This window comes from Cyanistes caeruleus, chromosome 16, assembly GCF_971803275.1.
Source record: "Cyanistes caeruleus chromosome 16, bCyaCae1.hap1.1, whole genome shotgun sequence".
In the NCBI taxonomy this organism is placed as follows: domain Eukaryota; kingdom Metazoa; phylum Chordata; class Aves; order Passeriformes; family Paridae; genus Cyanistes; species Cyanistes caeruleus.
In genome coordinates, this window is record NC_141716.1 from 5,879,972 (window position 1) to 5,902,540 (window position 22,569).

At 40.6% G+C, this 22,569-nt stretch overlaps 1 protein-coding gene across 3 annotated transcripts; it reads right to left on the minus strand.

Annotated features, from left to right (window-relative positions):
- Positions 1 to 7,385: 7,385 nt before the first annotated feature.
- Positions 7,386 to 22,558, minus strand: YTHDF1 (YTH N6-methyladenosine RNA binding protein F1). 3 transcript variants are annotated; one of them, XM_023939655.2, is made up of 5 exons: positions 22,136 to 22,558; positions 21,720 to 21,744; positions 20,178 to 20,257; positions 14,821 to 16,347; positions 7,386 to 8,889 (listed from the first exon to the last, which is right to left on the minus strand). In XM_023939655.2, exons 1-5 carry the CDS (start codon positions 22,160 to 22,162, stop codon positions 8,863 to 8,865), a joined length of 1,686 nt encoding a protein of 561 aa, XP_023795423.1. In that variant the 5' UTR covers positions 22,163 to 22,558; the 3' UTR covers positions 7,386 to 8,862. The 3 variants fall into 3 exon arrangements, with proteins under 3 accessions (XP_023795423.1, XP_086709751.1, XP_023795422.1); XM_086853625.1 differs by lacking the exon at positions 7,386 to 8,889 and adding an exon at positions 10,977 to 11,004 and having other exon boundaries at positions 14,744 to 16,347; positions 22,136 to 22,532; XM_023939654.2 differs by lacking the exon at positions 7,386 to 8,889 and having other exon boundaries at positions 14,230 to 16,347; positions 22,136 to 22,532.
- Between the last annotated feature and the right edge of the window lie 11 nt (positions 22,559 to 22,569).

Below are 22,569 nucleotides of genomic sequence, written 5' to 3' on the forward strand. Positions count from 1 at the left end.
AGCACTTTTACACTATAAAAGAATTGTAGAGCTCCCCAAACCCATTGCTTTTTTATTTCTTGGCAAGTTCTTGCAGGAAGAATCCACCCTTGCAGAATCCCTTTGTTGGGCTGGAACAACCCAACGTGGGATGTGCTTTTACAGCATGGGCAACTGGGCAGGCATCACACCAGACCAACTGTCTGACAAAAGCTGTGAAAAAGGGGCTGCTTTCCCTGGTTTGCATCTCTAAGAACAGTTTCTGATGTATACTGAGCCTTCCAGACCTCCTCCCTCCTCTGCTATTTCATTTCATTGTTAATCATCCCACTTTCCTCTTTGTTAGCATCATTAATACCTTTAATGCATTCTTATAAAAAGCACAGTGAGATTGCCAGCTAGTGGAAATCAGCAGCATCTGGGGCTGTGCCAATTCCCTTCAGCTCAGACACACAGTGATAGTTACCACCTTCCCATTTGTGTGAAGAAAAAGCCATCACTATTTGTCCGTGCACGTCTCCTCTTGGAAGCAAATGCATGTATGTGTGTAAAATACACACTGATATACATAAAGCTATTATACAGCAGAAAAATCCCAGTGTTTATTCCAGAGTGTGATTTATTTGAGAAACTAATGGCTTTTTACATGCAGAATGCTCTTATTCTACTGAAGATGAAAAGTGCCTTGGAGAATGAAGTCTCAGAAAGCTGCAAAAGTAACTGCATTGGAAAGGATGCCATTAGATCACAAAGAAAATCCATTTTAACTGTCCAGGAGTCTGAGCCTGTGTTTGTACAACATTTCCTGTGGGCAGAGGTGTCAGAGTGGTATTGCCTATAAACCTCCTTTTCTCTGTGCTCTGATGACTCCTGTAAGCAATGTTTCAAACAGACTGAGTGCTTGCTGCAGTCACCAGGCTAGAGATGCTTTGTGCCTCTGGACAAACCTCACCAGACTGACTAATGGCACAGCTGGGATCCTGGGAATAATTCAAACACCACCTCTATTGCTCCATGAGCCACAACTGAGGGATGCTGCAGCAGCCACAAGCCTCTGAGGAAAGCCCATGTGGGCTTCTCACTGCAGGTGTGCTGGGGAGGCTGATCACAGCACATGCTGTGCACCACTTGTTTGCCCTCCCCTCCTCCTGTCTTTCCATTTATCTCTAAGATAACCACACCCTCACACTTTAAAAAACAAATAAGAACAAAAATTGCAGGGTTGCTTTCACATTTGCCACCTTCCCCCCTCTGTCTGCTCAGGTTTCTCTTCCCTGGCCCCCTCTGTGCCTCCCTGCTCCTGCAGCAGGACCGAGCAGGGCTCTCATGTAGCACAGGCTTCCCACAGTGAATGACATCCCTGCTCGGAGCATTTCTGAGAGAAAACCTGCAGCTGGTCACTGACTGAGAAGCACAGCTTCACAAATGCCTGGTATGTTTTCACTCACCCCCTTCATCATCTCCACTTTGTGGAGCATCAGCCCTTCAGGAGGAGGTGAGAGGGAAAGGGACTGTGGTTTCTCTGGAGTCCCAACACAGGTCACAGTCCCCAGAGCAAATGGCAATTCTGAATGTTTCTGAGGAGGGTTGTGCCTCACAGCCCACTCTCATTTCACCAGGAACGCTTTTGGAACTAAACAAGAGGAATCTCTGTGCAATTTGTGATCTGCAGGTTCACTTGCTTGTATTTATTATTTAAAATAAACTCTAATGGATAAATAATTTTTAAAAATCTGTCTAAAGATCACCCCATCTGCTGGTCTTTTATTAATACCTTCCTTTTCATCTTCCACTATCATGTTCTTTGAAATAACTGAATTTGCAACTTGCAGTGTTTTCCCATCCTCAGCAAGGTCAGTAAGTTCAGGAAAAAATCTGAAATGATACCTGGCTCATAAAATTACTCCTCTTCCCCACCTACTATTTTACTCACTACGGGGAGATTACATTTCCCTCGGGGGCTCATTAGTGTTGCTCTTTCCTCAGCATCAGGAAATCTTTTGCAGTTGTCTTTACTCCCAGTTGATAAAAATTGCTCTTTATTTCTTCTCCCAGCTCACTGACCGTGACTCCCTGGTTCTGAAGTGGCATTTTCAGAAAGACAGAGATTTTGGACCAAAAAAAAACCCCACCATGCTTCTAACCTTGCTGCTGCTTGGGAGTGGATGAACGAGCTGTCAAGTTCTGCAAATCAAGCACTCAGCCAAGGCACACTGAAAGATTGTTCTTTAAGAGACAAACAGGTTAAAACTAGGAATTCTTGTTCCTTGTCAGAGCAAACAAGGAATTACTGCAGTTACAGTGTTTTAGTTGTAATTTCTCTTTTCCTGAGGTCAAATATATAAAACTGGAGGACACAAAGCAGTGCCCCTTGTTTTCATTTCTGAAATGCTGCACACCAGTGATACAACACACACCTACACCTCCATAATTGGTTCTTTTGTTCCAAATTTCTGGTGGCTGATCTAGCAATAGTGAAAAAAAGCATAAATCCCTGAACACTGTGAAATAATTAGCTCAGTTCAGCAGGTACTACATATAAAAAACAGGGCAGAACAGCCCTGAATTTGGTGTGATTAAGTGTCTGACCATCCAGCTTCTGCCAACTGTTCAATTCCAGCATGCCACAACTGAGTATTTTGATTCAAAGGGAGACCTCAAAGAGACACAGAGTGAAGACTAAAAAGGATAAAATATGAGAAAAATCTCAACAATTTGCCAGTGGCTTAAGAAATAAAACCTGCTTTGATACCTCAGAATCTAATACTGTCCCAGAAATGGAGTCCTTCCCAGTAACTGCTCCTTCCTGACACCTCCAGGGCCTCCCTACTCAGCCTTTTTGGCTGCTACCTCTGGTCCCTGCTCTACCTTAGAGCACCTGTGGGAAAGGACAAAATAGCTCCTTTAAGGATTAAACCTGCACTCTTTAAACAAATGGTTCAACAATCCTCTGCCACGGCATAGTTTTGGTATCAGTCCTACCCTGCATCCACCTTCCAGCCTCTGTTCTACCCCCCTCCTGAGCAGCAGAGCTGGGAAGGATCTCAGCTTTTGTGTATCTCAGAGCACCTTTCAGAGAGCTGAGCACAAGTTAAAGATGGGAACAGAGCTCTAGAAACTTTACAGATAGTTGTGCTTAATAAACGTGAATTTTCATGCCAGGTAACAAATGTCACCGATGTATTTATGAAATACAGGCCAAAACATCAAAGCACCTTGTCTTTTCACCAAAGTGTTCTCAAGGGCTCTGGATAATCAGATTTTTTACAAGTGGCCAAAAGCCTCTGCTGACAGTTTTGGGGTTTTTTTGCAGACCTCTGAGTTCTTCCCCCAACAAATCAGAGTATTTGTGCTCACATACATGTATAGTGTTGATATTTTACAAATTTGCATGAAACAGATTTTTATTAGGAAGGATTTTCATACACACCAACAGACTCAGAAAGCCAGAGTCTCCATAAATCCCCAGACCTTCCAAAATCCATTATTCCCTGAATGGGCTGATTATCCACAAAGGGGGTGAAGAAGAAGCCATTCTCTACCAGCAAGTTTAACTCCAAACTTCATAAATCTGGGCCCATAGCAGGGCATGTGCAGTCTTGAGTGAAAAAGCGACTCTCCCTCTAGGTGTAGACAATGATCTGGTTTGCTACTTCTGAGCCTAATGACTCCCAGCTCCCCAAAGTTTTATCAGAACTGACTAAATACTATTTCAGCAAAGTGCCTTCAGCTTCAAGAACCTGAACATTCCATTTCTCTGCCATCAAGTGCTTTCAACTGAAATGTGTTGTCACAAGACAGCAGCAGAACAGTTCCTACTACATCAGTGGTTTCTAACTCAGGAGGGTTTGCAAAATGCAACTTCCAGGGAGATGCTGAGCTATCCTAAAGACTGAAATGTTATCAATAATCAAATTGCTCAAGTTAAAATTTGCAGACCCGCAGAGCAAAGCACAGAAATCAAAGTAGATACAAATAATGAAAAAAGCTCCCTAATAATATCTGTATAAATCAATGTATCCTTTACTGACAAAAATTATTTTCTTCCTATTCTCACACCCAGATGGTGAGGGGGAAAAAAATATTTAAGGAAGTTGCTTGCAATATGTATTACTGCCCAAGGCACTGCATTAATAATCTAAAAATACCTGGAGAACGTATATTTGGTAAAACAAGTATTTACACCTCTTTCCCACTGTCTTCATTATTGAAAGCACAGCAAAACACCAGATCCTACTGATTTAGCAGCAGTTGGACATTAGAAATGCATTTGGTGAAGACTTTACTGTCTGTCTGTTGTCATGGTAACATCCCAGGTAAAAATAATTTCTTGAATAACTTATAAACAGACAGATGGCATAAAACCTCCTACGCTCTCCAAATTGAAGGATATTCAGTAAAAGACAGTGTTGATGCCAGTTCCATGAAGTCCTGCATGCTGAAGAAGGCACATCTCCAAGGTCTTACTCGTGCTGGCAGAAACTCACCTCAGAACGTGAACAAAAGGGAGATCAGGGATGCTACAGGAAGCAAAATGAGGAGACACAAGTCAAGTCAGCACTCTTGTGTGTAGCATTTCCCAAGGGATTACAAAGGTGCCCTGAAACGATGATCCTCCATAAAACAGGGAAATTAATTCCGTATTGTACCAGGGAACAAAAGCTGTTCTTGGAATTGCTAAAGCCCTGCCCTGCTCATGCTCTGACAGGGAAATGAGAAACATCCCTGACTGCCACCACCTGCACGTGCAATGCAGTGCTGCTTCTGCAAGAGGCAATTTGAAAGCTTTTTTTAATCAACATGAGCTTTCTGAAGACAGGAAAGCTGCAAAATAGATAATGTTCATACCCAGGACATTTCCCTTCACCCTCACATTTGGTCAAAGCACCAAGAGATGTGACCTGGGAAGTTGCACTGTGGGAATGATGTCAGCTATGGAACAGTCCATCGGGCTGAACCATGTTTCTTGTGAAATCCAAAATCTCCCTCTGCCAAGTCACACCCCAATTAAGTCATTTCAACATTCTGACTCAACTCCTAATTCTAAAAATAGGCCAAACAAGAGCTGTTCCTTCTCAAAGGAGCTGTGGACAAGGCAGGCTACAGCCAAGGCAGTGATCACAGCCACAACTACACTTGCTCTGTTCTTGGGCAGGATCACAAACCCCAATTAAAAACCTGCACTTCCCCAAAAATAGTGAACAGCTTTCTCCTGAAACGAGCAGATGCTGAGCACTGTTGTCAGCAAGAGCCAGAGCTTTTTCCAAGGGAAACAGATTGTTCAACATAAAGAATTCAAAGTAGCTGAGAGACCAGGAAAAGGAGCATTACATCAAAACACACTTCCCTCCTTCAGATGTTTGTGCTTTGTTTTGCATTTATCTGCTATTTTAACTAAATCTCCCTTACTCCTCTCAGCTTCTTTTCTCAGTAAGTGCAGAAACCGGAAAAGGGCAGTAACATTACATCAGTTAGTTTTCTTTTGATAGTTTTGCACTATCTCTGCATGCAAGTTCTTTTTTTATGGCTACATTTATTGGAATTTCCATCTTTGGCCAAATAAAATCCCTCATTGTTAAAGAGGAAAAGCAAATCACTTATCCATGCTCTGTAGTGCACTGTGGTCAGTTTAATGCTTAGAAATCCATACTGCTCTCCTTTCCACTGAGATCCCACTAATACCCTTTAAGTAAATTCATAAATATCTTTAAGTTCTCCAAAGAAATATCAAGCATTTTCTGAAGACACACATCTTTGAATATCAACAGCAGTGTTAAGGGTGGGGGAAAAAAAAAAGTAGAATTTTAAATTTTACATCCTCTATTTCCATCTCCCAAAAAAGAGAAGTAAAAGATCAGTCTGGCCTTATGAGCATGATGTGCTATGCAAGAGAAGTAATCTTGAATTTCTGTCTGCCTGTTTCTGCCCTCACATTTCAGTGTAGGTTTAACTTCATTGTTTTCTCTACGAGCTCAAGTCACTCCCAGTGACAAATATAATCTCCATAAACATTTGATTATTCAGTACCATTAATTTTGGCTTACTACCTGCAAACAAGTAAGTTTTTACCCCTCATGATGCATATTACAGCTTCAGAGCACTGCAATGTGCTGCCACCACCAACCAGTAATTGAACCAGAGAAATAATTTAACTTCTAATCAGCATTTGGTGTTACCAGCTCCATTTGGCTTAGAAGTGAAAGGCAGCAGCATTACTGTAACATCCAAACTCCAGAAACATCAAGCAAAGCACCTCATTTAAGGAGTGAGTTTAAGCACTGATTCCAAAAGCACACAGGAACATTCCTTTAGAACTATTACTTGGACTAAATAAAGAATAAGCAAGACTTGTGACATGAAATTATTCTTCAAGAGACACTGGAAGAATGTTTCTTCCCCCTCACAGTGAAATGTGAACTCTGTGAAACACAAAAAGTGAGTCATCCCTTGGAATTGCAGTGGCAGAGGACTGAAAAATCAGGACCAGCAGCCAGCACTGCAGTTAGGGAGCACCCAACATGCTTGTGATGAACAGGATTATTTTACCCACTGTTAAATCTTCTCCCACCTCTCTGATAGGGCTGTACAACACTGCAGTGTCAGTAACAAACCTTCTTACTGAAGCTGTTTTCTGTTGCCCATAAAGCCAGACAGCTGAAACACAGCATCACTTTAATACAGTCAAACTAGTTCCAGCTGAAGGCTCACAATTATTTAAATTTTTTCTTTTAGAAAACATTTACCTGGAGTCTATAGGTATATCATAGCAAAGAGCGTTTAGATCTGGAAAAAAAAAAGTACTGAAGTTGTGTAACTAACTTTTCTTGAGGGTCTATATGCAGCAGTTCTTTTTGGCTTAGAATTACCAGTGGAAGTGTTCTGATGTAACAACTGAAACTAACAGCAGGTGCTTTTATTGGATGGCAACATGTTTATAAAATGCAGAATTGCTTCAGTAAGTCAGTTAAAAAAAGATATCAAAGCAAATTACTACAGTTCGAGCTGGGAAACACAGCCAGTGCTGGGAAAGGAACTGGTCAGAGCGTTACTGGATTTGGGAAGCTCTTTTCTTACCCTCCTGACCCAAGGCTGTGCTGCTCCCTCCTCAAGGACATGGCACAGCTGCCAGTCCTCTCCTCAGCTTCTCCACCATACAAGGAGAAAGAGAAACACAAGTGACAGCCACTGCACATGGACCCAGGTCCTCTGAGGAATCAGAATAGACAAAGCAGCTTAAATATCCTCTGCAGAGTCTGTGAAACCATTCAGGTGTGCTGAGAGCAAACATCTGAGTTACTCCATCAAACCCCTTCTCAAGTTAGATTTAATTGAGGAGTCAGCATAAAGGGTGATTGGAACAGAGGAAGACAACTGAATGTAGGGAAAAAATGAAAATGACATCAAGCTTGCTAAATATGTATTGTTTATTAAGGCTTGTATTCTCCTAGAGGAAAAAGTTAATCTGATGCTGTCCATTACTCCTTACAGGCAGTAACAGTCCAGAGACAGAGTTATACGTTCTAAATACAAGTCTAAATGATACAGATTAAACTTTATTTAAATTGGAGGTCCTTTTGGAGTAAATAGTATTCAGAAGATACTTGCTTTCTAATATAGTAAAAGATCCTCTACAATAAACACGTGCAGATTCAGTGTGCTAGAGCAGCGGACATGAGCACCATTTCCATGCTTAACTGGAACTCCAGTTGGTGACAGGTTCTCCGACGGTCCCCTCACTCCACAAAAACATGACAGCAAATTCAATTTCTTAAAACAGGTTTTTTTACTCATCCAACAGAAAAAAAAAATTAGACATACACACTGTCAATTTTAAACATCTGAGGCATAATCCATCATATTATCCGTACTATTAGTTCCTACGTTAAAGCTCAGCATTATCGGTATAAAAACTTTAAATGGCATTAGGATTTGGGGGGGTTGGGAGAGAGTAATGAAGGGAAGGATTAAAAATGATCTGCAATTAACTAATAACACCTGAAAGCTGAAAGGTTTAAACACATTGTTTAAAACCCCTGCAATGTCGATAGCATCACATTATTATTTAATTAAGCTACAAAAACCGTAAAGCAGAATTATGGCTGAGAGAAAGCGTCTCGCTCACCCTCGGCAGGATATGGAATAACAGATGCACACTGAAGCACTGGTTAACAGAATGTGAAAGGGAAATATTTTCCAGAGAAACAATTCCACTGACAATTTGATTTTCTACTAGACAGAAAAAACCAACATGGCGCATCAGCAGTTTTAAAAGAGTAATTGTACAGATAAATAAAGAGGCAGAGCATCTGCACAAAGTGATCAGAAATTTAGGGGTTTTTTAATTTTAAATTCTGAAGTGCAGTATCTTAGGAGGTTTTATTTTTTCAAATGATAAAAAAAAAAAATCAATGCATGGTTCCTTACTTCTGCCATGAAGAAAAAGGGATTGGGAGAAGGATAAAGGAAGATTTGTCATGTATTTTCCATAATCTCTATATCTGGCTAGGAACATAATTCGTGCCAAAATAAAGTCTTTGGGAAGCACTGACACTTTAGTATGCTCATGTATAGGTCCACATTAGGTTAATATAACTGTTTACCAACTTAAAAAAATAAAAACAGACACACCTTTATTAATGATTTCTACAGAATTTTACATAGAAAAAAGATACAAATTAATGCAGATCCACTTGGGCAAAAATAAACTACAATGTACTTAAAGATGCAACAACTTAATTTCCCCTGCACGAGAAGATATATTGGAGCTGAAAGCTTTAGTTTGTCCTGATGCCAGGATACAGCACCAGTTATACTTAATTTTGTTTCTCATAGTCGAATTTAATATCAGTTCTAGTATATATATCAAACTGTATATGTTTATTCTTATTGTTTGTTTCGATTCTGACGTTCCTGCAAAGAGAAAAAAGTTAAGATTTTAGTCAAAGGAACAAGCAGAGTTTTTAGTAGTTTAACAGCACTAATGTGATCCCAGATAATTATACACTTAAAACAATGCTGCTACATTTTATAAATATATTGCTCATACCCAACAAACCCAAGGACTTAGTGACTTAAATGTTTTTAAGTGCAGCCTCAAGTGGAACATCTGGATGAATACCTGCAGTCACTTCAAACCAAGGTCACAGAGAGAGAAAGGTATGAAATATCAACACTCCTAAGGAGAAACAGGATCTGCAATATTCTGCTTTCTGGATTATTTTAGCTACTGCAGTAGTAGCACAACCAATACACGAGCAGAAAGCAGATGGCAGATTAGTGAACTCCACAGAACTGGTCTAATTTTGAAGCACTCGAATGACTTCGGAGTTTAGTCACATTCAGTAAAAGCAGGGATTTGAGCTGTCGAGAAATTCTGCCCCTAGTTCTTCCTAGCAGTTCAACTACTCTGGGAAGCACTGGGAAATACTTGGAGGTAAGAGATAAAAACAACATTAGGTAGAAGAAAAGTTTTGTGCTTCTACATAATCTGATAAAAGCCAGCACAGCTGGGCTGGATGACCCAAGGGTGTCCCAAAGTGCTCAGCACAGCAGCTGGGAGGGTCCTGGAATCTTTTTCTGAAGTTTCTGCTAATCACAAATACTGAAGGCAGATAAAGGTCACCCAAGGGATACAGCTGGAGGCTGCCTGCAGTGAGCCCCCATCAGTGACCCTGTGCTCTGCCAGCAGCACAGGGCTCCCACAGACACTTGAGCAGTGCCCAGCAGAACAGGGCATTTCTCCACTCAAGGTTTCAGGAGCCCAAGTGCAGAAGGTGCAACGACAGCAGGACAGAACCAGACTGCTGGGTCTTAGTCCTGCGCATCCTCCACCTAAGGCACCCCCACAGAAAGGGCTCAGCCTTCCCGTTTTTGCTGCTTAGAGGGCAGAAGTGGCATGGAAAGACTCGACTCTGTACTTAAATGCATCAATATGGCACCAAACCCTAGCCCAAAGGAAATTGTGAACTAGCCTAAGCAACACCAACAGCCAACTCCTGAACTGACACCTTCAGACTATGTTTTGTGGACTCATTCTGTACAAAGTTCATCTCAGAATTGTTTCTGTTGTGATGTAAAGCTTACTTGGAAATATACCAACCATTGTAAATGTAATAGACTGCATTTACAGCTTCAGCTGGTCACAGCATAAAAAACAGAAGAGATTTTTAAAACCTGAATATATTGATTTCTGCCTCCAGGCAGAATATTAGTGTTTCAATTTCATAATAAAATTAAGTCAACAAAGCCCAGAATGAATTATTAATCTGTAATTTAAGACAGAAGTAAGAGATAGCAAAGTTGTTATACCAAATCAACAAAAGGCTGTGTAAAGTGGTAGAATTTATTATAAAAATCTATATTCCTCCTGTCTTTTAACTCTCAACTACGATGAATTATCAGCAAAAGCCATTTCTTAATGGCAGTGTCAGAACATTACATGTTGTTCTTAATAAAAAGAGCTTATGTCTGCCTGACATTTCAAAAAGGTGGTTACAAAGTATCTAGAACTGAATAATAAAAACTTCATTTTCAGGCTTCCAAAAAAAGGTAATTGCTTCATCCTATTTCCAAGGCACATCCCCTTTATGGCCCTACCATGTTCATGAGCCCAATTCTTTCCCATTGCCACCTCATGTAAACTTATTTTTAGTTTTCTGTGTAGTCACTAACTGACCTTCCTAATTACACTTTCTTTAGAAATGGAAACTTCCCATTCTCATGGACTAGTCCCACATAGAAAGAGGCAGGCTAACACCTGAGACCTCTACCTGAAGTGCTCATGGCATTCAGAAACTCAGCTCAGACTCTGTAGTTCAGTAAAAAGTGCTCTTTACTGAGCAAGTTCCCAAGCAGTTCCTCCTACCTTGCTTTTTGCTTTCTCTCTTGGGGGCTAATCTGAGTCTTCCTCTTTACAAATGTCTGAAACCACATAAAGTGATGCAACAATTCTTCGTGCTCTGGAGCATGGCTGATTTTTAGCAGCTCTAACTTTCAAATTCTCTTCCTTACTGCTACTTAGCACTACTGCAAGCAAGAACAAACAGTTTTGTAAGCAGCTAACAAAGCTGTGCTCATTCTGGTTCTGAAGATCCGGAACCTTCAGCTTCTCTTCTCCAGTGGAATACTCTTGATATCTCACAGGAGAGCTCCAGCTCACACTTCTCCTTCAGGACACTAATCTGCATGGTCTTCAGACACAGGGGAAATAGGTTTCCACAAAACTTGCAGAAATTTCCATCTTGGAGACATTCATCCCTGTCAAACTTCTTTTCTCTTCACCTCAGGCTAAAGTAGCTTCAACTTTCCTACTAAACTTGGTTAAAGTCAGTGGGATCAAAGCATTCATCTTCAGACACAAAAATAGAAATGTTTTCTTTATCTCAGGAACACAGTATTAATCTTAACACACATTTTTTAACTAGAGCTTTGGAGGAAAGATAATATTCCATCCTTTTAAATTCTGTGATTGTGTTCACAGAAAGCTCATCACTGAAAGGAATCGCACAGTGCTAGGAGAAATTGAGTATTTCCAGGTGCCAATACGCACCAGCCAACACTTTTCAGTATTTAATCACCTAAAGCAGAACTGGTAATCTTGGTGACTCAGGAGCTTTCTGACACTGTGCAGCTCTGCCAACACAACACCAAGGTGTAGAGCTCAGTGTCTTGCCCGAACCAGAGGTGACAGCTCAGCAGCCCAGTAGAGGAACTGGGACCATCTGCTGTGGTGCAGATCTGGGAGCATGAGCTGCTGACAGCTCATCTGTCACCTGTGAAGTACCGAGATCTGCAACAAGTTTGTCTTTACAAGCTTTTAAACTTTGTAAGACAACTTTGTTAAAGCTCTCATGGCATGCTTTTAGGGAACATTAATAACCAATACCACATCATACTCTATTTTCTTCTTTAAGAGAAGCTCTCTTCAACATCACAACGTTTTTTACAGTTTTCAGAGCATGAGCTTAGTTGACAGAAGTAGCTCTTTGTGGGCACTGTAGCAGCTCTGGAACTGACTGAAAAAGGCTGTGAGGGTCAGGTGAAAATTCATGCCACTCACTGTTTTGCTATTTCATTCCAGACCCCAATACCCTTCCATTACTCCCCTCCCAGGTTCTGGGTCATCAGACTGGTTTTACGTATTTCAGTGTGCCAAATCAAAAGCTGGACTTACACTCCAGCATGACCAAATCCTCTCTCAGTTCTGGAGGGATATCTTCTTTCAGCAATGCTGCAAAGTGATGAATCTTTAGCACTTGAAAGTATTTCATCCAGCATTACACCTTCCAAAGCCCCACTGGATGATTTGGCACTGACACTGAGGGCTCCTACATCAGTTAAACTCAGCAGCTGGAGCTGGCTCTGCACACAGCAGCCATGGAAAAGCTGGTTGGTTAGCAACAAACTGAAACCATCTAAAGAGCTGAAATGCCAGTGGCTTGCCCTGCACAGATTAAGTTATTATTCTCTACTAAATATTTGTGTATAAGTTAAATTGTATCATTTAAGCTCTCCATGTACAGCTTTCCAAGAATTGTGTCCCTATGTAATCACAAAAGCAATGAAATGGAAGCACAGAATTTCAACTATTTTACAGCTAAACAAGAGTATAATGAGTTAAAACCAGTTGAGATGGCACTTATACAAACAACTATCTGAAAATGCCAATTAGGTCATAAGATATTTTAACTGACAATAAGATTATTCAAAAATTACTGTCATAGGAAGAATAACTTTTTTAACAGGAAGGTTTGAACTTCAAAAGCACAAACTTCTTAACAATAAGAATTTAGGGTGCATGTATATCCTGTTAAAGAACAAACTCTTCTAGAAATCAGCTTGACTTCTAAAGTTCATTTTGTCAACAAAAGGGAAAAATAGTGACTTCCAGACAAGTTTTATAGAGTGCAACCTGACAAGCAGCATCTTATTTTTCATTCCTTCATTGCTGCTCTGCTTCAGCTCTCTAGCTCTCTATTACCTTCCTTGGAGTAGTTTGGTGTCCCATTTTCTAAGCTATTCAGTGGAATCTAAGAAATACTAAATTAGACTTCATAGTATATTCTGTTAAACTATAATACAAGCCAGAGCCTCTGTTTTAAATGAGGAAGGAAAATGCATTATTTTGAAAAACTGATCCTGTTACAAATAAAGCAGTGAGCTGGGTAAGAATATTTTTGAGCAGATAGTGGGAATTAGTTGTGTTTATTAAATCAATCCAAGATGAGATCAGCTCAATAGCCAAACACCAGCCCTCTGAGATCCTACAAAGCACAGAAACTCTGGTGTTTGCAGATCCACTGGGATCTTGCTCAGGCCAGGGAGTTATCTGTGTAAGTGCAGATCTGTTATCACTTTCCCTGTGCTCTCACTTCTCAAACACCCACAGTTCTCCCCTCCAGCCTTGGCAGCAGAGCACAGGGAGACAGAATTAAAAACCCAAAGCAATCACACCCCGCTACAAACACTGGAACCCAGGCTGCCTCACTTTGTCAAGATTGTCTCCTACATAAGGGAACACCTCTCCAAGACACAGGCAGCATTAAATATTGAATTGCTAATTATCTACTGAAAGAATAAAGGGTTCAAGTAAAGCCCTGTAGGTTTTACCTTGCGGAACCCCACAGGGAGTACACAAGAGAAACTTGCAATTTTAAGCTGTCCTTCCCTGCTGTGCTGAGGTCAGCTATGCAGATCTGTCATGGCCAAGAAAAGTTCAGCCTCAAAGTTTTAAAGACACTGAACTCCTTTTCTTACATAATTTAAGGGTACAATCTGTGAAGACAGCTTAAAGCAATCTTATCTATACTTTTAAATGGCAAGAAGAACTTTAAAATGGCAATTTTAAAATTTAAGCTGCAGGAACACGCATTAAGTCTTTGCTTTAAAAACACCTTAAAACAAAGTGTGAGCTACCCTAAACTAAACCAACCAGTCAAACAAATGCTGCATTTGCAATGGTATACAAAAAAGGTCTAGGAAACACTATCAACACCAAGCAAATTTAAGTGTTACTTCAGTAGCAACTACAGATTCTGACGCCTATTATTTTGCCAGGCCATTACTTCTAGACAGCCAAATTAGAGAAAGGCATTCTTGAAACTGAGGTTGTGGGATGGAGAGGGACAGAGATCCCTTGTGTTAGACTTAGAGCCATTAAAGTGTATGGGAAGTTTTACAACACTCTCCCAGTTACTGCTCAGACTTCTCTCACTGCATCTTCACTCAAAACTTCAAGAATTAGTAGACAGATTAAACCTGGGAACTGAAAACCTTTATTTAGCCAAATAATACATGTGACTTCAGCAGCATAAATGCACTCTTTCTAGCGCTATTCCAGCAATATTATGCAACTATTTCTTTTCCAGAGAGATAAACTGAATAAACAAAATCAGGTTTCTTATTCTTAAAGGTGATGTACAAATTTCAAATACCAATACAGGTATCAATTTTGATAGCCCAGTTCCAGTCAAACAGTGTTAAAACACCTCATATTTAAGGCAAAAAACTTAAGTGACAATCACTGGCAGAACCCAATTCCGAAACAGAAACTATTTTCTATTAACCATTTTAAGATAAAAAAATAAATCAAACTCCAATAAACTGGACATAAAGTCCTTTACCCGTATTACTGCTTAGCTTTCTGCTTTGAAACTCATTGACTCGTGAAACTTTCACAGAGAAATATGCATCAGATTTGTGTTGTTAAACACAGAAGAAACCATCAAGTTGAGATGTATTAAAAACATTTTGAATTCCTACTTACATTTTTTCCACCATAGCAGCCTTCACATTTCATTTTCCCCATATCTGTGTATAAAATAAATTTTTTAATAAGTTTACCTTCCGCACCACCTCCTCCTCTTCCTGGCGCTTTTCATAATGAGAAAAGTCATCAAAGATGGAGGTCGTGTGCTTGTAAGTAGCAATAATTTTAAGCACTTGTTTTGCTTTTTCTAAGGGCACCTCCTGTGTATCACGGGAGTTTGTAACGGGTTTGTTGTCATTGTTCTCCAGCCTGATGTGTCTCAGTTGGTTGTTGGGCACATCCTTCACAAAGATCCACTTGACATCAAATTTCCCCTTCCACTTGTCCTGAGACCAGACACCTGCACTGGTGCCATAGTCCACAGGTGATTTCATCTCTGCTACTCCACAGAAGTGTCCACTGCCGTTGACACTGAACAGCAAATACACCGGGCCCTTGCTGTTCATGGAGCGAAAAGCGCTGTCCAGGCGTTTGTTGCCGTGCTCCGTACTACACCAAATAGAATATTTAATGGAACGATGAATATCATCCTCGGAATAGCTCTTTATTATGAACACACGTCCATTTTTAAGGTTCCATTCGAAATCTTTAGGGTTATAGCTGTGAGCAGCTTTCAGTTTTTCAAGGACAGGATGGGACTCACCACTTGGAACTGGGTTGGGCTGGGTGCTGCCAGCTGAGTTGGTGTCGTTCCCAGTTCCTCCACTTTGGCCAAAAGCTGCATTTCTGTTGCGAGGAGCTACCCAGCGGTTTTGGGGTGGCTGCTGAGGGGTCTGATACTGTGGCTGAGTCAATGGAGGAGGCTGAGCTGGAACAGGCTGAACAATTGGTTGCTGTGGCTGTGGAACAGACTGAGGAGAAGGTATCTGTTGGGGGGCAGGAACTTTCGCCACAGGACCCTTATTGTCCCAAGTACCTATGTCCATATTATGCTTTATAGGGGGAGGAGGCAACGCTCCTCCAATTACAGGTCCAGATTTTGTTTTCATTTTAGGCTGTGGTTTTGCAGGCTTGCTGGCAATAGCAGCCCAAGAGGTTGGTTTAGATACTGGCAAGTTTACATTAGATCCACCATTCCCAGAGAGGGCACCTGTCATCCCGGCACTGTTAACAACAGAACCTACTGTTTTCACTGCAGAAGTTGTAACATCTCCACCAATCTTAAGTCCAACCATTCCCTGTTCAATACTGTTCATTCCAGGAGCTTTATTTAATGTGTCATTATGAAATCCTGTTTGTCCATCCACAATGGTACCCCCCAGGGAACTGGGTGGGTAGCTGTAACTGCTCCCATATGCTGAGCTTTGTGTCTGCTGTCCTTGGGATCCGCTTGTTCCCCAAGCTGAGAAGGCAGGATTTTCAGGGAAAAAGTTAAACCGGTGTTGATAGATATTATTTCCCAGACCCCCAGGCTGTCCAAAAACGGCATCGTGCATAAAATGATGATCCCCATTACTGAGCTGTCCATAGGTGGTGAGATAAGGAATAGGAGGATCTCCTCCTGTAGACCATGGTGCTTCACTGAGAGAATAGGGGAACCCAATAGATGGTGGATAATAACTGGACAGATAAGGATCAGTCATTGATGGATAGCTACTGTTCTGTTAAAGAGAAAAAACAGTCACCAGATAAATAAACCCTTCATTTATAAATAGCCACAAGACCAAACAGAAAAGAACACCAGAAAAAAGGTAATGTAATTTCTAATGACAGATCTTAGCTCACACTCCAAGAAGGATTCAGGGCTAAAATGAAGTATTTATTCTGAGCATTTATAATACCCCAGGACTAAGGACTCACACTGAGGTTAGTACTTGAGATTTTGAAACCATGTAATCTTACTTACACTACAAAGGTTATTTAGTAGCCAACACCCCAAATTATTTCAAGGAACATACCTAACTATATTTTGGAGCTCACAGAATATTTAGCTCACAGGATGTTTAGCATTTCTAGACTGCTACATGGAAGAAGCTTTAGACTAAAATTACCTTAATACAATAAAATATATACTATTAGAATCCTCATAATGGAGTTGTTTTGAGGGTCTCCAACAGTCTCCAACAAAAAACCCCACACCTCAAGCAGTAGAACATACACAGGCTGCTTCTGACGCACATGCCAAGTTTGCCACAGGTAAGAGATACAAACTGACACTACATGGCCTGCTCTGCCAGAGACAAATCCTGCCAAGATGGCATATGACACAAACCATCCAAACTCTGGGAGAAAATCCCTTTCCAGCCTTTTGCATGAGTCTTTTCCTCCCTCAGTAGTAAAGTTACAACTGTGCAGGAGTGTTCCTGACTGGCCTTCCAAAGAGGACATCTCTCCCACCCATGAAATAAGAGACCAAACATTTATAAACCAGCAGACCCCCTCTGAAATTTCCTCCCTCCCCTTCAACTGTTTCTTAGACCAAGCTGAGAAGCTTTTCCTCTCACTAACACATTGCTGGCACCTGAGTTTGAAGCATTCCATAAGATTCTTATATTCAACAACACAAAAGAACAAAGCCAGGATGTTCTAAAGTGGGTTTTATTCCTCTTCAAATCAACTTGAAGCACATATATTGGAGATCTTCCAAAGTGACACTCCAACTGTAATTACCACAGAGGGGGTGGGAAGGTCAACATCTCCTGTTAATGAGTCAAACAGTAGCTCGCCTTTCCTTACTCATAAAGACTATTTTAAGAAGAGGAACTCTTCTTTCAGACTGCTAGATCTAAAACTTGAAAAGAAAAATATATCTGCAGAATTAGGAAAACTGCACCAGAACTTCAGCAGTTTTTTCCAAAAATCTGATTATCTCTCAGTTTTCTAATCCTTGCTGAAGACAAGCCTAATATCCAACTGATACAGAATCATTTTTACTGCTCATTTTTCAACGATGTCTTTTCCATGACACCCCAGTGCCAGAGTAATTCAATAACCTTATGTTTCATACACAGAATGATACCACAATATACCTCCAAGACTTCCATACAATACTGCAAACACTTCAGAGATTGAAACAGCCTAAATCCAATGTTATTGATTCAAAAGAAATTATCTCTGCCACTGTTCAAGCTGCCTTTATTTACACACAAATCCTATCACTAACAAGAGGTACTAAAATCACCTTCCTATGACATGATCCTCTAAAATACAGTTTTCTGAGCCTCCCAAGCTCAAAAAAAGTAATCGATATTTAGCATAAAAAACCATTTTTCTAAAAGACTTTGACACTGCTGAGTGTTATATTGTAAAGTGTTAATTAAAAAAAAAAATAAATCCAACACAGATAAAAGGGAGGAGATATAAGTAGTTCTCTCAGATACTTATGCTCATATATTCTACAACTTTAGAATTGAAGACCAAAAAGAGTAAGCCTAGAGAAAAGCAAGTGTTTTGTATCAAATATTTAGGCTAAAGGATTTTAGACAATTCCTGCAGCTGTCATCTCTTCACACAGCCTGTAAAGTCTCCACAAGGATTCTAACAAGATAAAAGGAAAGTTTCAGCAGCCATCCTTACCAAACATTCAATCTATTTTGACTGGCTTTATGCCAGAGAGTGTAAAGGAACCCCTGACAGAAGTTCTTCCCTACAACAGCAGGATGTTTCTTTCAATAAACTTATCCTTGACCTTTCTGTACTCTTCCATATCTTTCTTATTAAAAACCCCCAAACAAAACCAACTCAACCGTTCTGTTAATTAGCAAAGAATCTCCTTTTCCCCAAAATATGCTACTTGCTAGTGATCCCCTGCTCCATAGGAATAAGCTCTTGGTTCTGAATGACTTTCCAGAAGGATGCTTTACTTGCTGAGTGTAAATCTGTATATGTAGAGTCTACTTGACTCAGTTCCCTCTGCTCTTAAAAATACTTTTACCACAATATTACTAACCCACGTTTGATTTTTGATGTCAAATATATTATTGTGTAAGCTGGGGCTTTAATTTCTTCAAGTTTTTTTTTTAAATACCCAGTTGATTTCCAATTTTTTTTTTAAGTTATCTGTACTTTACAGTAATTTTCAAGAGCTGAATAAATCTGCCTGGATAACTGGATAATAAGGCTTTGTTCAGCAACATGGTTGTCTTCAGTACAAAAATCTCACAGTCCTAATTAATGCTACTGTCACTTTCCACTTAAAATTGTAAGAGGACCTACACAATTGTTTCTTGTGCCATGCCAATTTTTCACTGCAGCATAAATAAATTTGTCAATGGAACTACACTTCCATAAAGAAAACTCTTATTATCATTATGGAAATTCTAACAGCCATAGCAATTTTTCTATTTAATCCTAATAACTGAGGCTTGTTGACAGCAAACACAAATTTCCTGAAATGAAGCTATAATAGATGGGTCTATTTTTATTATGTGAATATTCAATATGTTTCACAGTTTAGTTTTAATTAATTAAAAATTACATACAAATGTGACAAAGCACAATTTAAAAAAATCAGAGTGAGGTGAATGCTTCAATTTTTTATAATTAATTTTGCATTAAAAATTAAGATTTAACTTCCTTTTTCCTTTCTACCTTCCACAGCACTTTAACTCCAAAAGAAGGAATGCCTCCCATTAAATTATTTTAGGTCTGGGGAACATGTCAATGCTGCAAGCAAGCTCAGCAATGTCATCAATATTAACACTGGCATCTGACAGCTTTAGGCTGAATTATAAATTCCCCTTTTAAAATGTAACACTTAGCTTTCCTATCATAGACCTCTGGTAAGCGTTTCCCTCTGAAAAAGTGTTTCATACTTGTGAATGAAAACATTTTGCTCATCCAGTTTCTAAACGTTTTGTTCCCTTAAAGATTTGAATGGGAAGTCAAAAATTACTTCAGAGAATACTGTCAGTTATAATGGTATTTTAGGTATGGATGCTGATTTAATGTACATTATAATGAGAGTTTACATTACAATTCCTTACTCTTAAGTAACACATCTTTAGTTCTTAAAATGTATCAGCGTACATGAAAGAACAATGACATTTGCTGAAGTGTAAAAAATGGGACAACTCTACAAAATACCTAGACAACATCCAACCCAAATCTCAACTACATTAATTTCTATGATTATATAAATAATATAAATCAGGAGAGCCCAAAAGCAGAATTTTCAGACTCCCACAAACAACTCGCCTATCAAAGAACTGTAAGATCAGTCTGTCATAGTCCAGCCACATCAATAACCTGCAAGGGGAGAAGGAATCTACTCCAGCTCCTTGGAGCATTAACTTTTCACTTGTGGCCATCTGGAGATGCAGAGTAATATCAGCTTTCAGAACACAAATGCTGGTTGTATCACCAAGTAACACAATATGCTGTCATTTATTTTTCCATTTCTATTTAAGGCATTTGCTCCCTCCACACAATCCTATGAATGAAGTGTCAACAGCATGCCTAAGAAAAAAAAAAAAGTTAAAAATACACTAACCTGATTTGACTGCCCAGAAAGGTAAGGTTCAAAATCGTTGTCATGAACTGTGTCCTTCTGATGTAACGAACCATTTTGTACTACAAAAAAAGGGTTACAGCACATTATAATCCCAGCAGCAGCAGTGTAGGAATGATATTTCACCCTATGCTACTTTAGGAAAAGCCATATCTCTTCCGCAAATCAAGAAGACTCATAAAAAGACCAAGGAACGAAATTTCCCACCCCCAGATAGCTTCTCTTTATATTACTACTTATAAAACAAAGTTTGAGTAAACTTAATTAATTAGCAATTACAAATTCTACAGCTGAGAGTGAGCAAAGAACTCATGTGAATTAACTCCAAACAAAAAATCATTACTGAGAACAATTTTGTGAAAAAAGATTGGAAAACAACATCTATTGTTCTGGCCCATAATTAGAACACAGAAACTCACAGTTCTCCCAGCGTGTGTTATTCACTGCTTAAGCTGGCTAAAATAAGATGAGGTGAGGTTACATTTAATTATGAAATGAAGACTGCTAAGTACTTTGGTATCCTGATATTTTCAGGAAAACTTAAGTTTCAACGTTCTCATCTGTAAAATAAAGATATCTGCCATAAAGTCCTACTTCAGCATAAAAGAATGTCTGATAAGCATTCAAAAGCCATTACTGAATGATATACAAACCAAAATGGCTACTAGGTGCCTTCAAATAATTTCCTGTTTGCTTTAAAGTTGAAAAAACAAGGTCAAATACATAGTGTGATAGTTGCTGTATTTGCCTACTTCATAAAACAGCTGAGCAAAATATAATACTACACCAAATAAAATGTTTAGCAAACAAGTTTGGGAATTCAGCAGAATATTTCTGCAAAGTTTGTCAAGGGGAGTAGAGGTAAAAGTGTTTACAAACACAGGGAAGGTGTTTCTTCAACTAGAAGGAGCTGAATTTTCAAGGCAAGATGTATTAAAAAGCATTTATAAGTTGGATGTTATTACTTTCTGAGTCTCAACAGTTACATACTTGTTAGCAATCACAGTAAGAATGAAGGTATTTTTTAGATGACTTGTTATTGAGTTTCATTTCAGATGAAGCAGAAGAGTTATAAAAATGTCTATTATCCCATCAGAAGTTACGCACCTTTTAAGTTCCCTAAATTATTAGGTTTATGGCCTTAAGTAAATATCTCTCATCCAACAGCACAGCAGAAATACAACTGCATTAACAGAGTGTGCAAAAGTAGGTAAAAATACGTATATTGAACAGGGATATCCTTGAGCCTTCATGTAGCAACCTGCTTCCTATTAAACGAGGAGAATTATTTAGTACCAACACACAGTTCTTCCCACTGCAAATCCAGCAGCATTAAGTGGGATGTAGGCAAGCTTGGATGAATGGCAGTCGATGTTATTTTTGAAACAAAGCACACATTCCCTCATTACCAGATGTTTTCCATACAGAGAAACAGAGATACATTTCTGCTCACCTACAGGTACTTGTGTAATTGAACCGTTAAAATAACAATATAAGCGACCAGATCACAGCGTGATTTCTCACCTTTATTATCCTGTCCTTTCGGTCTCTGGGAAGCCACAGCACGTGATTACGGGGGGGAAAAAAAAAAAAAAGGGAAATAAAAAAGTTAATTTTAGAAAAACGCTTATATTTCCATAGCACTGCAAACCCCACAGCTTCTGAAGACGGGGAAGACTTATAAAAATGGCCAGCAGCATCTCAAGGTTTGTTTGGACTGGGGTTGGAGCAGCGTGTTCCACGTATCACTCAGCACCGGCCTTCCTGAGAAATGGCCCCGGCTCCGGGGAGGAGGCGGGAACGTGCTGTGCCCACAGGGGAAGTTAAGGAGAACGATGGAGGTCTAAAGCAGCCAAGGGGGAGAAGAAAAGCCTCGCGGGGCCTGCCCGCTGCAGGCCCAGGAATCCCCCCGCCCACGGGCCGCCTCGCCACTCACTCACCTGAGGGTCAACGCTTGTGGCAGACATAATTCATGCACAGGGCCGCCGTGGTTCAGCAGAGAGCGCCGGAGGACGAGGCAGGGCCGCTCGGCGCGGCGCGGAGCTCCGGGGCCTGACGGAGGGGCGGCGGCGGCGCCTCCTCTCCCCTCAGGCGGCGGCCGGGCGGGGAAGGGGCCGGGGCCGAGGGGGAGGGAAAGGGGCCGCCTGGCGCCTCCTCGAGGCGCCTCCTCAGGGGACGGCGCTGCAGGCGGCGGTGGCGCGGCTCGGCCGTCGCGCTGCCGGTGCCGGTGCCGGCCCGGTCTCTCACATGCCCGCGGGCCGGGCCTGGGGCCGCAGCGAGCGGGGCAGCGGCGGCCGCCGACTCCAATGGCGGCGGGCGCCGGGCTGCGGTGACGTCAGCGCCGAGCGCGCGCGGGGCGCGCCGGGAGCGCACG